The sequence below is a fragment of the Harpia harpyja genome, chromosome 10, assembly GCF_026419915.1.
Source record: "Harpia harpyja isolate bHarHar1 chromosome 10, bHarHar1 primary haplotype, whole genome shotgun sequence".
NCBI lineage: Eukaryota > Metazoa > Chordata > Aves > Accipitriformes > Accipitridae > Harpia > Harpia harpyja.
The window spans coordinates 8,486,918-8,504,344 of NC_068949.1; the positions used below are offsets into that span (position 1 = coordinate 8,486,918).

At 40.2% G+C, this 17,427-nt stretch overlaps 1 protein-coding gene across 2 annotated transcripts in view; it reads right to left on the minus strand.

Annotated features, from left to right (window-relative positions):
• PRKG1 (protein kinase cGMP-dependent 1) overlaps nucleotides 1-17,427 on the minus strand; it is a 534,317-nt gene that overhangs the window by 333,763 nt on the left and 183,127 nt on the right. For both annotated transcript variants that reach the window (XM_052799366.1, XM_052799365.1), the window contains exon 3: nucleotides 1,945-2,058. In XM_052799366.1, the coding sequence (XP_052655326.1) occupies nucleotides 1,945-2,058 (114 nt within the window). The remainder of the gene's footprint in view (nucleotides 1-1,944; nucleotides 2,059-17,427) is intronic.

Below are 17,427 nucleotides of genomic sequence, written 5' to 3' on the forward strand. Positions count from 1 at the left end.
AGCTGCCAGCAGAAGAAGGTGTGTAATTATCATAATTTTATGATGCCGGTGGGAAAGGACGAGACCATAACAACAAATGCAGACACCTCTTTCTTGAAGAAAGATATCTCTGAGGACAGTTGTAGAAGTGACCTTACTACGGCCCCCAATTTAACCAGGAAAAAAGGATTCGGTAAAACTACGTGCCAAGTGGCAATCTGGAAGTTTGCTCAAGAGGGGAGACTTAGTACATGAAAAAGTGAGTAACAGCAAAACTGATAGTAAAAACTGCTGCCAGTATTATTTCCTGTTGGAGTCACTTGTACAAACAGGTTGAAAATGGACACAGGAACAGTGTGACTATGCAGGATTATATGATGTAGTGCTCGTGGTACTAGAGGATCAGGTGCCTTTTAGCTCTGCGTTTCTAAGGGCAACTAAGCAATACTCATCCCCTCATTTCCTTTTCTAGGATTTGACCATCTCCCCTCTTTCTCTGCTCCTTCCAACTTTCTGTAACTGTGTTTATCACATAAGCTTGCAGCTTATCTGAATTCATCGCCATCATCAATCCCCCAAACCTTTAATGGGTCAGAAAAACAGGCTGTACATGGAAAATGTGCCTAGGGGGCAGGAAGGTATAGGGAGGAGAGGGTGGATCAACATGTGCCTCCCACCATTCGCACCCATGTTCCCGTTGGTTCCTTGGTGGACTAGGAGGAAGGAGATAAAGCATCTCATCAAAGAGCAGCCCAACACACTGTCTGAAGTAGCCTGGAGGTCTCTGGGGCTGGGGCTGTCCCCATCAAGCTAGGCATGACTTGTACAGTTAGCACATTGCTACATCATTTGGGATTACTCCAAAGCACTTGCTAATAATTTGGATTAGTCTGAAGCATGAAATGTGCTACTGATGAACTGACTATATCATAGCCAAGGATTTACCTGCAATGAAAAATACTTGTAAAAAGGCAAGGTTTGTGCACGTGAAAATAGAGTACGCCAGTCAAGTTCTTCAGAATGATGTAGAACACCATGTTCTTCACAAAAAAATCTAGTTATCTTTTCCCATTTTGTCATTCCTGCCCATTTGTTCTTTTCCTCTCTCTCTCTTTTTGAACCAAAATTAGGTATTTCTAAAAGGCTTTCTTCTTAACAGGGACTCACATGACTCATTATTTTGGTACCACTTGTTTGTCTTTGTATTATTCTATCCCATCTGTACCCTTCTAACTTTTCCCCTACAGTGTCTTTAAGCCACAGAACTATTTATCATCACCTATAAAACCTCTCTGCTTAAGATGTCACCATAAACTTTTATCCTCAAGATCAAGGAGGACTGTGATATCATATATCTCAAATCTCAACTATTAATCTGAATTGAAATGAAAACACATTTATGTTTTATCACATAGCAATGTGATTTTTCCTCTACTTATTGTGCAATCCAGGCTTTTGCCCAGAACATTCATAAAATAAACCAGATTACAGGATAAGTGCTGGAGATGTAAGAGTAGGGGATCAGTGCCATCCAGGTTTTTTGTTTAGCCAGTTTAGGGGGAAAACAATAACTTGTCCTGAAAAAATACATAAGCTTAACTTACTGAGTTTCCCTTGCTCTTCTAAGGAACAGCTATATATATCATGAAATTCAGCAGGAATCATAAGGAAACCTATGGTATTAGCTACAGGCTCCTCTGCATAAGGTAGCATCAACCGTGCTGTGTTAATGTAGGAGGTTCCCTATGTAAACAAACCTGAGCAAAAGAATCCAGTGAAGCACTTCTTTTGCATCTTCTTCCTGCTCACAGTGGCTAAATTCAATACTATAATCAATGCCCTAAAGAGTTTAATTAAGAAAGTGGAACATCTAACAGAGGCTGCAACTCCGAAGAGATGAGAAGAACCATACTTCCCAATGATATCCCAAGTCATTCAACATCCAAGTTAAAAAAATGATCTTACTTTTGACAGTTGCTGTTCGGGTGCAATTGTAGAGGATGGCTAACTCCCCAAATACTTTGCCAGGTCCCATGGTGCACAGCTTCACACCTTCTTTTGTCACTTCAACCTTCCCATCTGTGAGGGGGGAAAAAAAAAAAAAAGAAAAAAAAAGACTATTTTAAAGGGAAATTAAGTTCTTTCAGACTTAAGTTTTAAAATGTATTTGATTATACTGTGAATAAAAACACAAGAGCCCTACAACTTGAAAACCAATTAAATGTATTATGAAGGAGAACACAAACTCAGAAAAAGGTTAAAACCAACTGTTGTGTATATAAGCTTTCAACACTTGAGGTTTTTTAGTGGGCTATCTGTACAGTCAGGAAATACTAGTACACTAAGCTCAATGGGAACTTTGTTTCATGTATTACACTTTCAGGTGAAATTTTCTCCAATTTTTGTATTAAAAAAGGAAAAGATTTAGGTCTTTAACACCACATATGAAAACCACGGAGTAATTTTGCTCATTTTCACTGAGAAACTAATCCCTGAGAGCACTCATCCATGAATAACACAGCTATTATCAAAGGAAAATTACTTTGACCTGTGGCCATTATTTAATTCCCATCTCACTGTACCTTTCCTTTTTGAACATTTCATCTTACGTGAGCAAGTCTGCTTTATCTGCTTACCAATACTGTGCCGAGAGGAGACATGTAAGGGGGATTTAAAAGCAAAGCTTGAATGGAAAGAAAGAGCTCAGGGCCAGTCTGGGAGTTTCAAAGGACATCTGAGGAACAAGAGCTGGGAGAAGGGAAGGAATTGAAGATGGTCCCACCACCTTTTGCACACACAAGTGATGCCATGACAAGAAGCATGGGGGGAACACGGGGTTATCACACCTACAACCACCATTTAGGCTGTAACAAATAAAGTGCAAGACTGAAAAGTGAGAATTTCACATGTTATCTGTCACTAAAAAGCCTCCTCTCATCCAAATTTGGGAAGCAGAATGTTAAGGGATCCTGCTACACCAGTCCGCAGTGCCTCACTGACTTGCTCTCTGTGGGTCTATACGTGGCAAGAGGGAAGATCAGTGTTTACAGGCTCTTACCTGCCTTATGGCTATCTGCATTTGTACATTAGATACCAAACTGGGCCTCAAATGCTTGCAAAAATAAGTAACTCCAATTAATTTGATAAGAGATTATACAACCCTACCTCCTGCAGAGGGAATCCAGAGGTACTCACCACAAAGCAAGACCACCATCACAAAAAGAAACTTCTCCTACATAATATACATGCTCTAAAATACAGTCCTGTCAGCCCTACGTATCTGTGTGTAAATCTACACCACTATACCCATGATATCCCGCAAAGCAAGAATGACTCCAGCCTAGCCATGCTACTCTACCAAAATGCCACACCAATGAGAAAAAGCAAACTTTGAGGACTTTGAAACAAGTTTAGACACCATATCCCTACTAGGCACATAATAAGATTAATTCAAATTCAGCAGAAAACATCAAATATTTCCATAGCAGAATAAAGAAAGAGGGTAACGGTATGTAGAGGTGAATAGAAGAAGGTGTTGTATTAAGGCAGGGCAAACTTCAAAGGGTGCCTTTAAATGCACAAAGTATTTTGGAGGGAGAGAGGTCTTACACTGTCTGGTGCCATACATCCCAAGATCTAGTGCTCATTAAAAAAATTGCATTCTAAAAAAAATCTTGTTATTTATGAAACTAAAAGTTATTGTTTGATAAATATCATGACCTAAAAGTTACCTGGCCTGTGGGAGTGTCAAGATTGCAGCAGTGTATTCTGTAATACAGAAGCACAGAGAGTTTTGGGGGGGAAGGGTTGTTTTTATTAAAATTTCTTTATTACAAGTTATGACTAATAAGAAAAGTTTGTGCATATATATATAACATGCTACTATGAAATTACTACCAGAAAGCAAGTATATATTTCAATATCAAGAGCAAGTCTCTAAAACTATCACTAGTAAAGCAGCAAGTATACTTATAATTGATTACTTATATAAGTACATGTGTGTGTGTGTGTATATATATATATGTACACACACACACACACTTTATATATGAGGAGGAGAAAATGCCATTTCCTTTGGGAGACGCTGGCCAGTTACGGTGGGCTGGCAGTCGCGGTGTGCACAGTTCTGCAGCTCCCATCACAGCAGGTAGAAGTACATAGGATGGCAATGTGTAAAGGCAAACAAAGTATAAGGATATGGCATCCATCACATTGAGTATTAATACTAGCCATTGATACTGCACAGTTAGCACCTATTAAAGGTCTCCCAAGTATGCACTCACCTATATTCACACAGTAAGCAATGACAGAAATACTAAAATACACAACATAATACTTCGGGGCTAATAAATAACCCTGAGAATTATATTCTGAGGTTGCTGATTTATTATTAGCTTCAAATTGACCCCAATCCCATTCCTTGTATAGGTTAACTTCCCTTTAAAAGTCAATTTATTTTTATCATTTTTTTTTTATAAATGCTTGATTCATTTGTTCATATATAGAGATATTTATTTCAACAATGAGCAAAATCAAACTTTCACGGTGCCTCACACACTTCAGAGACTCCTAAATGATTTTGAAGAATACTTTTTTTTTTTTAATAGAACTGAGTTTCAGCAGAGCTGAAATGGGGATATTTCTGCAAAAAGCTCTACAGCAAATATCCGCAAAGGGAATGAGTTTACCTCACTTTTAGCTCATGAAGTCATAACCAGTTCCAGAGAAAAGACAGCCAAATCTGAACAGTAATGCACAAATAGATCACATTATTCAAAAGCATTTTGAGATCTGTCCCACTGCTCAAGATGTCATCTGCTGCTTCCCAAAGCAATCCATGCTGATCATTCATCTTTGTAAGAAAGCTACGTATATTCCCATATTCCATTTTTTCTCTTATAAGGACTTAAAAATAAGAAGCTGGGTTCTGACTCTTACAGCTCAGTGGGGTTTTTTTGGGGGGGAAGCATTTCTCACTCTATTAAAAAATCATGTGGTTCACTCATGATCATACATGATAACAAGTCAATGCTTCATCATTCACAGATGCTCTCCAAGGATTGAGAGGAAGACGAGATGAAAATTCCCATGAGGGAGAGATGATGCTGGAAAGGAGTGCCTTGGGGCTGGAAAGAGCTCTCTGGAGTAATACACAGAAATATTAGCTCAGTTCCCATCAATTTACAGCCTACTTTTCACATATAGAAAACTGAGCTCTCATTGCCATACCCTGAAGACAAATTCCTGCCTGATTTTGGCAAAGGACTTTGAGATCTGGGTTGGAAAGCATGATGTTGCACAGATTATTGTTACTACAGTCTTCACAACCCTTTTACTGCATCAACCACTTCCCCCAGTATGGAAGAAGCATATTGGTGAAGAAATTAAAATACTAATTTAAAAAGCATAGAGAAGACTTCCTAGCAAAATATGTGGATACAGGCAAGAATGTGACGATGATGGAAATTACGTCGTTTCAGAAAAGCCTCCCTAAACCAGTTTGAACATGAAAGCATCCTCTGTTCCTGCAAAGCAACAATGACTCTCCTCCTCTAGACCCACAGCGGAAAGGAAAGGTTTCACTCATAGGAACACAAGCAATGCCTTAGAGAGGCTGTATTTTACATGCCCACCTTGTGACCAAGTGGCAGCTCTCCCCTCAGGGTGCAAAACAGCTCTCGGTTAATCCCAAGTGACCTTCTCGCTACCAAAAGGCAGTGCCTTGGCACTGAGGATGCATTACTATTGCAAACAACAGCTCATGATGACACCGTTTCTGCCCCACGCTAAGCCCAGGGCACAAAGCCCACTGCAGCCTGGTCCACCTCTGCACCACAAGTAATGCAAATTAAAGTTTCTGGGTTAAAGTATGCTGCCTTTCTCCACTGCCCCTCCTGGTGTTTAATGGGGTGCCGTGGGGTTGCCCTTGTGGGGTTTCCAGCAAGGATGAGGTGCTCCTTGCTCACAAGCTTTGCAGCCTCTGGACACTGCCAAATGCAGTCTCTAAGAGATCTTTAGGAATGAACTGACCGGTTTGAGAGGTGGTCAGAGCACAAGGAGCCACTTGAGTAACCTTTGCCTTGGTCCACCACCCCCAGCTACAAGGCTGAAGGTGTTTTATGGCTCCAAGCCCACCTCTGCTGTTCCTTCTCCCCTCTTCCAGAGCTCTGCGATGCTTCTGATGCTAGAGCCAAGCAGCTCCCCGGTCCTCCTCAGACAGCTATATTCTTCTACCAAGCCACAAAACAGTCCGCAAAAGACTTCATTAGACAAACTCAGCTGCTGCAGGAGAAAATAAATCTATTTTTTTCAAAGTACATAAGAGAAGGATTGAACAGAACAGTAGCCTGAGGAAGGCTGGAATTGAAAGGTGAAGGTATTCCATCTTTGACACTACAGCAAGAGAAGAGATATGGGTAGGCTGCTTCTCTTTCAGTAGGGTTTAGTAATAGATGTGCTGCTTAATTACAATTTATTGTACTGGAAAAAGTCTCCCATTCTCCTGTTGTGTAATTAAGCAATCTGGAACATTAAACACCTAACAATAAACTCCCCAGACCGTGAGCCAAATTCACCTCTTATGGAAATAAAGGGTCTAACACAGCTATAAACAGAAGGAATTTTACCCATTCTCTTTTCCTAGCTGGCAGCCTACGCAGTGCAGTTTTCCATGTATGAAATAAATTGCTTTCTTCAAGATATCAACCACATAAAGAAACCAAAAGAAATTAAATACAATATTGATCAATTAATGGAGATAAATTTGCAACTTCCTTTGACATCTCCATAAGACAAATACTAAATAATGCAAGTGATGCTTTACTCGAGGCAAGAAGATTGGAAAATGCTGTGTTTCTGCTGAAATATTGAGCATTACTGAATTTAACATTTATATTTAATTTACAGCTGAGCTGATTTTGTGGAGCTTTAGCTTGCATCCAAACTATGCATTTTTCTGTCAGCTGTAAGAAACTATTCCATATTGATGGAGGAATAATGCAAGTTTTTTTCATATGGACAGAGAATAAAATAAAATAAAATAAAATAAAATAAAATAAAATAAAATAAAATAAAATAGAAATCTGTCTTCACTAGCATGGAGGACTTACCAAGAGTAAAGGCTGGCAGCTGTATTTTGGTGGCTATACTTTGGATTCACCTCAAGTCCCTATTCTTGTCCATTCCTACATGGACAAAATATGCCCTGATATCATCTGACTGATGAGTCACTTCATTAATGGTCCTGCAAGCAGTGAAATGGGCCTTTGCCACATCACGTCGGTGTTTCTGACGCACACTTTCAGCAAGGCAAGTTTTATGAATCAATTCTTTAGCTCAAAGGGTGCCATCCATTTGGCTTTCTCACAACAAATATGAGGAAGTGACCAGTGTGAGGATACATAAGAGAACAATACCTCCAGAAGCCACCAGCCTGCTCCCAGTAGAAACAGCTGCCAGAAGCCAGTTTAGCCATGCATAAACTCAAAATATTTGGGGTTTGGCAGACGCTCAGAAGTCTCAATTACATGGGAGGCTCTTTGGTTCTTTTTCCAGGCTCTGTTATTTGAATCACATCCAACCTTTGGCTAAATAAATTTTTATGCTGGGAATTTTCTACCTTCATTCCTTGGATTCAAAGACCAGCAACCTTCCTCTTTTATCCGCATTTATTTTTCCCAGTGATCCTCCTGGACAGTAAAGCCTTATCCTCATTCCTTTGCACAGATTTTTATATAAATGCCATTCAGGAAGGCGTAAAATTTCTGCATTGCCAAACACTTTTGCCATCTTTCCCATCTATTTTTTCACTTGTCAACCAGAACTCGCAACTTTTCTTAGCAGCTTGTAAATTAGCTGAGGAAACAGAATTGTTTGTGGTAGGTGCAGCTAAATTCATCCATTCTTGCTGCCTCCTAATATGTTCGCGGAATGTTGTTTGCACTGTTACTCATGCTTAAATGCACTGTTCAACTCCAACGGATGCAACTCCTCTGAATGATGAACAGAAGCCTTGTAGTAAGCGTGATGCTCCTCTTGGGCAGCTACAAGTAAGTCCCAGCTGCTACCAGTAAAGCATTGCTTTGAAAAAAGAAGTGTGTTATAAAACTATAGCAGCCTCAAATCACCAGGATGATCTTGTACCCCACCACTGAGGGCAGCTCCATGACAGCTCTGGAACAGCCAGTTTTGCAGTTTTATACATATGGCTTTTGGTTGTAACTCAAGTCAGCTTGAAAAACAGAGTTGGTTTGCAAGATTTCAGGGAGGTGCAGTAAGACTTTGGGAAATGAAGCTTTTCCTATGAAATCCACGAGGGAACAGCTTCCCTTGCTGCCCTGGTCCCTACCATGCGTTTCCCAAGCCTTGGGACTCTTGGCCAGAGCCATGCTTTTGCAAATTAAACTCTCTGTGCTAATTACATTGTAGTTGCAACTTCAATTGCTAAGTGGCTAGTTGACATCAGAGTCAGTCCGATTAAGATTTGTTAATATTTGTTTGTTTCAAAACACAGACCAATAATGGTCTGCGTTATTCATGGGGTTGTGCCCAAGCCACTCTGTCCTAACTGTGGTGGCTGTAGAGTATTACATTTCCTAATGATGAATATTAACAATATTAAAAATAAATCCATGATTTTTTTTTTTCTTAAAGCCCTTCTTAAAATAGGCCGACACTGAATTGCTCTCAGCTAGTCTTCCCCAGCCTCACATTTGTGGCATCCGCCCAGATCACAGCACCACTATCCTGTGCTCAGGCGATGCAGTGAAAATAAAACCATGGCTGTCAGCGGGCACGGTTCTTACCTTGAGGCTGCATTTCAGGAATGATGGAAATAGTTCCTGGGAAATAGTCTATACATGGAAAATGCTCTTATCAGCATTTGCTCTGACAAGTTATTGCTCTTACAAGTTACTGTATAGCTTCCCTAGGATGCAAAGTTAAATATGGGTTATTGTAAGCATAGAAAAGTAAAAATACAGATGATTGAAGCACATAGGAACAAAGCAAGATCAATTTTGTCCTATATTATAACACCAGCAAAGCACACAGGCCATATTTGTTTTGATGAGGACATTTGGTGCTTTGTCACTTTCGGTCCATCCAATTAAACATTAAATAACATCTTTGGCTGAACTGCACCCAAGTTCCTCAGATAAATCGAATGATAAACTAAATTGCACTAATGTGACTCTCTCAATTAGTAGGATAATTTTTTCTCGCAATAATTAAATGGTCATTTTCTCTTTCTGGACACAGAAGAAAACAGATTAAGTTGACTTGAGGAATTTGTCAGCCTGCGTGTAATTTATATAATGGGCAAAATTCTTGTGGTGCATTACCAGCTCTCCCTTTCTCCTCCCAGCTTAGAGGCACTAAAGCCACTTGTATTTCAAGTCAAAGTCTTCTATGACTCATAAGCCCAAATCAGCCCCTTAGTTTCTTAAAGATAAAAGAATATCTGATAGGATATCTAAGAATCCAAAGTGCATTTCTATACAGCATGAGGTTTCAATAACATACACTTTCTTCTGTTGTCCAGTAAAGCCTTTAACATTAGGAAGGGGACAGTGACATTTTAGCTTGTATTTCTCTATTTCTGCTCCTAAATATAAACAGGAGACATCTGGAAGGCCTAATTCTTTATTTTCAATTGTATATCCCAGCAATGCCTTTGAGACATGGATAAGAGTAATCGGTTTTATCATTATTCACATTATTGGTTCCTTTTCAGTTCCTAGACCCTTAGGAAAAAAAAAGGCAGGTTCTCCTGGGAGGATACTAATTATTCATTGCACCTCCATGCAAGGTTTAAAAACAAAAACACTTTATACTGCAGAAATTAGGAAAAAACAAAGCAGAGTTCAGCGTGATCTCACATGTTCATTAGGATATAGATTTCATCATGTAACTCCAAAATGACAGGAGGGGTGGGAGGGGGATTCCCACAATTCAGTGTAGAATTCATGAATGACTATTCAATATTTTATTTCACCCGTGCTGTTTCACACTTGGACTGCAGCTTTATTTGTTGGATGCTATTCAAGCTCTCCTCTGAAAACAGAACAATAATTATTTGTAATTAGTTTTCTTTAGGAAATATCACTACAGATCTGTACATTTTCCTGAACAATACTGCATATATTTCAAGAATTGCACCTGAAATGATGCATGAGTTATCCCATCAACACAATGACAAGGGCATTTAGGTCAGAAGCACCCACTTTGGAGTGTCCAATAGAAAAGACTCAATCTTGAGTTTAATTTGATTTCTTTTAACAATACTTATCATATAATATACTCTTTGTATTCTGAAAGCTCAACTCCACCAACTTTAAATATAGCTTTCAAATATTCAGCATGTTGGCAAATCATAGTTTCAGCTCAGAAAATGGGGAACTTTATTAAACCCAAACTTTTCACAACCAGCTGGCCTCAGCCTTACTGGCATTCACCTATGGCACATGCAAAATGGAAACAGGTTGTCCCTGAAAGCAGCTGGCAGCTTTAAGCAGTGCCTTGCTTTGGCTTTCCCTGCTATCCAATGTCTCCTTCTCTGGAAAACTTATTTTCTCCAGGGCTTTACTGACGACAGTGTGCTTCATAATTCACAGCTCCATGAATTACTCACAAACACAGGCCATGTAAAGAAAGCAATAAAACTTAAGGTGGGGGAAAGAAGAGAAATAAGAAAATCAGGGGTTAAAACTGAAGCGATGATCTTACACTCCTTGCTTGTTCTGGAGTTGTCTAATAGGAGGGATTTCCAGTCTGCTGTTTCAAAGTCCAGAGATGTGCACCTGTAATCTGCTTTAACAGGATGTCATTAATACTGCCAGGTCAATGGTTATCAAGTTACAAAAAGGCAATGTGGCATTACAGCTAGTCATCAGCAACAGTAGGCTTTTTATAACCAAATCTTGCCAGCTGAGCTAACCTAGCGGCTCCTACCAACAGCAGTCTGCTTCCTTCCCTGTCCCAGTTTCCATCGCTTTCCCAGGAAGCTGCAAAGACCAGTTTTAGTCCCTTTGGTCCATGTCTCATCCCACCCCAGTATCACTTCCCCAGCATCCCCTGCCCTCACCAAGCCAGAGCTTGCCCCGAGCCCATGCTGCTTTTCAGCCCATGCACGTGTGGGAACTGTAAGTCCTGATACGTTTATCCCTTACCCAAATTTGGGTAAGTAAGTTTTGACAGAAGAAGGGGAAAGAAAAAAAAAAAATACACATTTTGCCAAATTTTAAGTTGTGTTCCAAAACATGGCAACATTGCAAATTGTTGCAAGAGTGTTTTGAATATGGAGAAAAATATAATTTTTCCTTAGATGCCTCCCTGGAAAAGACTAAACAACTTCTGACATTATTTTCCAGAACACTTTCATTTTAAGCTGGCATCTGCAGCATAAGTTTAAAGCTCAACCTTTTAAAGTTTTGCAAATGACAGGGAACTGAAAGCAGGTCTTGACAATGCTCAGCACCTGGTCAGTCTTGAGAATAATAACACTGCGGAGTCTCATGTGTAACATACTTATAAAAGGCCTGAAAGTAAGCTTTTTGCTTTTTAGATAAAATCTAATGAGAGCAAGGGAAATGAAGCAAGACATGAAGAGTTACAACTCTCAAACCTGCTGGCGTAACCAGTGAAACTACGACAAGTCCCTTCGTATGCTCCAGTAAACCCTTTTTCAGTTGAACAAACTTATTTCACCTCCTATAAACACTCTTGGAGAGACAGTCTGAATCTGATGAACCAGTGGGACAGTCTCCCCCAAGACTGCATATCGCCAGCTGCTCTGGGGCAGTGGAGAAGAGGGAGTCGTTGGGCTCCCTGACCCGATAACCTTGTCTGGGGTTAAGCAGACAAGACATATGCCAGCTTCTCCAACATTAGCAGAAACCCATGCTGAGATGTCCACAAGAGATGTCCAAAAACCAGTAAGTATCTACCAACCTACGCTGCCCCACCTTGCCTTGCTGCTTGGGACCTGCCAGCAACATGGGGGAAGTTTTGTTGTGCCTTTTCAAAAATGACATGCTATGACTATTTTTTAACATTTGCTTTTAAGAAATGGTTTTGCAACTGGGCTTGAGAGTGTGAATCAACATGTACAATCTCAGCAGCCCGAAGCAGTGAATACCAGTAACACTTCTTGGATTGCAATCAAGACTTACTCTAGAGAAAGGATTACTGGAGATAATGGCAGATCTGCATCCGAGTTTCTACCCTGTCTACAAAAACGTTTCGAAAAATACGGAATGGAAATAAAGAAGGTGATTGCCAAAATCTGTAACAGCAGCCTAGGGGCAGAGAGGAGCTTGGAGGATTGAGAGCATCTGAAAAAAGGATAAAGAAACTTTCTCTGGGCTTTAAAGGTAGGCACTAAAACCTAGATGAGAGGAAGGCAGGAAAGTGAAGCAAAGCATAAAGAGCAAAAGGCATACCCAGCAGAGTAGGGAATAAATATGCAGAACAACAAGAGACATAAAAGTGTGGCAGGGCAGAAAGAACATAACCCAGGGTAAAGACGTATTGAGTTGGTTGGTGGAAGAGAACTCAGGAAGCAGTCAAAGCTGTCCCAGAGGTCAGCCCATCTTGGACAACACCACACAGCAATGTAGCCTGTGGACATGCACAAATAAAGCACCAAACAAGGTTGTTGGACAAAAAAAGTCATGCTGGAGACTGCCGAACAGAATGAAAGATCTGCCCAAAGCAATTCAAAGTAAGATTTCACCTTCAGAGAAGTAAAAGGGATGGACTGATGCTGTTTTATCACTTCAGATTTAGTTCAAGTGCCTCTACGGGTTATGGTTAAACCACCTTTAACATCCCCATGTGAAACAAACCTCTTGCAACGCACACTGCTAACATTACCCTTGAAAGGAGAAGCAAATAGTTACTGTCTGGCTTACTAATGAATTATCCCAGAAGAAATACTCTGCCTGTGCAGAGATGTTAATTCTCAACTATCTTCTCTTATGACCTTCACAAGTAAACTCTGCAGCCAAAGCAAATTAAATGGATATCTTACACTTCCAGCCACATGGCTTCAGTCTGGGAGGATCTAAAACTTGGGGGGTTTTTTGCTGTTAGTATGATTTTTATTATTATAAGGATTTTGTTAATGGTGGAACCTAGAGGACCCACTCCCAAGTGGAGATGCACATCCTCAAAAACCATATAAAACATTCAAAAATATACACATATATATGCACACACACACATATATCCCCTCTTTCCAAGTTTAAATTCCAAGATCTTTACAACTGTAATATATATGTTCAGGGGGATGGATACATGACCTCTCTTCCAACCTCAATTATTCTGTGACTCTAAATTACTTCTTATGTAAGGTTTCAGCCTAAAGGTGTGCATGTAGGATTTTGCAACTTGCATTGGCAAGCACCGTACGAGTTTGTTTGCAATGAGGCTCTAAGACTACATTAAAATCTGTAAGACAGTGAAAAAAGCTGCTAGAGAAACCTCTTAAAATAGGGTGTGAGTTGGCAAACAAAGATAACAAGGACTCAAGGAGATAGCTATTGAGCAGACAGAGAATATGAAAAAATACAGTTGAAGTAAAATCAAATTTTGTCTTATGTACAACATTCCTGAAGATTATCCAGGTGTTTAAAAAAAATTTAAAAAAAAAAAGGAAGAAGCAAGAAGCCAGTTAGCACACATAGGAAATGTCTGTCTGGGCCAGATTTGTAACAGTCAGCTTAGAGAGTGCTAACAAAGTATGGAGTCACACAGGTGCCTTGCAAGGCCATAAACCTCTTCCCTTGGCCACAACTCATTACCAGACACTTTTTGTCTGTCACAGCACCATTAAAGATTAGCATGAATTTCTTGTCTACACTGCACTGATTCTAGTTTCTCCCGCTCAACTGGACAGCCTCCCAAAAAATCAACAAGTCTGCTTGATTCACTGAAGATCTTCAAAAAATTATGGACTGGGGTGCAGATGGAGGCTCCTGAGTAGGATTCAATGTGGCAGACTATGCCATTACTCATGTAACAACAGCAAGAATAGACCACATTGATTGCATGACTACAGAAACCTTATCACCCAAAGATCAGCTGAAGGATTACAAAAAACCTGCCTGATGCAGTTCAGGATAATTTGCGAAAGCAATATGTCTTGGTTTGCACAAATCTGTTTATCCTTGCTCTCAAAGCCCACGACTGCTGAGGCTGATAGACAAGATATGGCATGGGATGCAGCAAGACCCATTGCTCCAGTCGTGGAGCAGCACCACCACACAAGCCCTTGGCTAGCCAGATTTCAGGGGTAAGAGCAGCCATGGAGCTGGAAGGCAATGCACCGAGGCACAGCCGAACAGTGTGAAGAGAGGCAGGGAGAGGAGACTGCTGCAGAGAGGCATATTTAGGGTATACATACATACATAAATATATATATATAACATAGTCCTCCCTTAAACACTAAAGGATTCTTCACTGTCCCTCCACTGTACCAATAGTTACCTGCTGTAGGACACTCATAGAGAAGCACTTCAACATAAAAGGGTTTGCAGCTGCTAATTCCGCACTCTCAATTTTCTAGTGGATAGCAAAGCGTGCCAAGAAATATTTCAATTGTGATTTACATGTTGGGGAATTGCTCAGTTTGAGTTTGATTTTTGAGGAATTAAAACAGTGAAGGTGAAATTCAAAAGAACACACTTTTCTGCAGCCAGTGCAAGATACACACAGGTCACGTTGCTGGTTCATCCTCATACGCAGTTACCCCATTGCTTCTGAAACCCATATATGGAAAAAAAAAAAGTGATCAAAAAGAATAGATAAGTTTCATATTTATCCTAGATAAAATATTGAAAAGCCTGAATACTTTAGGGGGAACATAGGGTTTGCTTGTCTAATTTGACTCAGTCTTACCTCAACAAATAATACATTTCAATCTTAAAAGCAAACAAACCCAACAACCTCAAATACAGATTGCTTTTCCCCCAAGTAAGTGATTTTGTGGAAGGACGCAGTCCACCTTGCCAAGCTGCAATGTTTGTCTCAAATTTCCATTTTGGCTAAGCAGCTCTTAACCTGGAATTGTGACTGCAATGCCACAAGTGGAAATTGCCCCTTTTTGGTGCTCAAAGCCTCTTGTGAGCACGACCCACCAGTGCATACATATGCTGATGGATATAACGTACAGGACTCTGCTGTGATGGGAGGTTTGCAAGAACTAGATTGCACTTAAAAGATAAATTCAGCCCATGAGTAATTTATTAGCCTGGCTCACAGCAAACCCATACGGTGCGAGAATGCATCGTGAACCACCTTGCTCTTGGGTACAGGCGCTTTCACATCAGGGTATTCAGGGATCCCTTCAGATAAATCCACACTTGAATTTGTTTCTTCAAGCTGTGCACACAATCTTTAGCAAAATGGGCCACAGCAGCCCCTCAGGCAACCCTGAGTTAGGGTGGGAAGTGTGAACAGGCTCCAGCTGTATTTTGAAACTCTTTTATAAGTGACACACCACCTTTCAAAATAGGAAGCAACCAGTTTTATGATTTATAAAGAGGGGAGGAATCAAGAAGGCAGGTCTGTAACATGGCAGCTGGGCTGGGAGTTAGATGAAGGAGACAGGTGGAGAGTGCTGACCCCGAGGCTGGCTCTGCTCCTGGTAGTACCAGCATCTCTGGTTTATGAGTGTCTCCAAAGTGCACAGACTTAGTTCTCAAAAAAACAAAGCAACAGACAAGAAACTTTACACTCATCTTCAGGGTTTCCATAACAACACTTTTGTTACTGACATATTTCAAAAGCTAAGAAACACTGATTTATTTTTCTTTCTCAGGCCTTCTAAGACACTTTGTTAACTTCATCTCTCTTAAAACACTGAGATGTTTTCTGCTGAATAAACTGAGAAAAGACATATTTTGTTCACCTGCCCTAAACAGCTGTTAGATTATGCCATCAAAATTTATTTTCTAGTTGCAATCCTCATCCCTTGCTCTTTAGAGCTCTGGCTTTCATTTCCTGGCTTTTCAAAATATTTTTGAAGTATTTCAAAATGTTAGCCAAAAAAAAAATATATATAAATATACATATTTATAAACACATATAAAACAGTAGAAGTGACCAGTCAACTTTAATTTATTCTTTTAATTAAAATGAAAACCAGACTTGGTATGCGATGTGGTAAGTGATATCAGGACATGCAGTCATTGCAATCTCTTATTAAACACAACAGAACAAAACCAGAGGTTGACATCCTTTTGAACAGCAAAAACATCATTCCCTTATCTCCCTTTTTACCCATGATAATCATGCGCTTGAAAGACAACAATAAAAGAAGATACATTTAAAAAAAATTAAGACAGCTACTTCATACAGAAGTTGCAAATCCAGAAAAATAAAGACTAAAATTGATAAAAACTTACACACTGATAGTATTTTACACTATTATACATGTGTACACCTACATATAAATACACTCTTGAATACTGTTTAGAACATACAATTCAGTTGACTGCCAAACACCTGTAGCTCTGAATAGAAATCACACTTTGGAAAGAAAAAAATTGTTCAAGGGAAATCCTGAATAGCTCTTCCAGCCTCTGATACTGGCCACATCCTTGAAAGACACCTTGTGGGGCTAAAACATGCCCCATGGGGCAAGTGAAAAGGCCCACTGGGCTCAAATGTACCTTGACATCAGCCAGACAACACACATGCCCTGGTTAGAGTTAGGTAAACAAGAAGTGTCCCCAAATTGTAAGTTTTCTGGCCTAACGAAGAGGTAGCTGAAGGATGGGTAATGTCCAAATCCCTGAGCCCCATATAAAGATGCAGATTAGAGGACAGAGGTCTGTGCCAGACAGAGGAGGTATGTACTCTTTACCTACAGCTAGCAGAAGACTTGAGTCCAAAAATACTCAAGACCTGAATCAAGTTTCAAGGTAGAGATCCTGCAATAACCAGTAAAGTCTTTACCTCTTTCAAGCAGTACCACAATGGCGTGGAGTTTTTTTAGCTGGGTTTTAGCTGGATTCATTCAAGCGCTACGATGCTATAATGCTTTTAAAGTGCATTGCCTCATTAGCAATGTGGCATGTGCTGCTTCATTACGTCTCCCAACTCTTTACTATGAATGTTAAATAACACAAAGAGAAATGTATGGATAATCCACCTGGGGACATCTGGAGATTACTTATTTGGTCCTTCCAGCCCATACTGCTTGGCCAAGGAGGGAGACTGGTGCCACCTTGGGCCATTTCCCTTTGCCTCTGCAGCTCTCTACCTGCTTGATGGCCACTGGTGGCAAGTAACATGAAGGACTCCAGCCTGAGCACGTGATGTTTGTGTAGGCTCTAACCCTGGAGGTTTTTAGCACCAGACTGGATAAAGCCCCAAGCTGACTGGTCTGACCCCAGAGCTTGCTTGAGCAGAAAGCTGCACTTGAGACCTCCTGAGGTCCCCTCT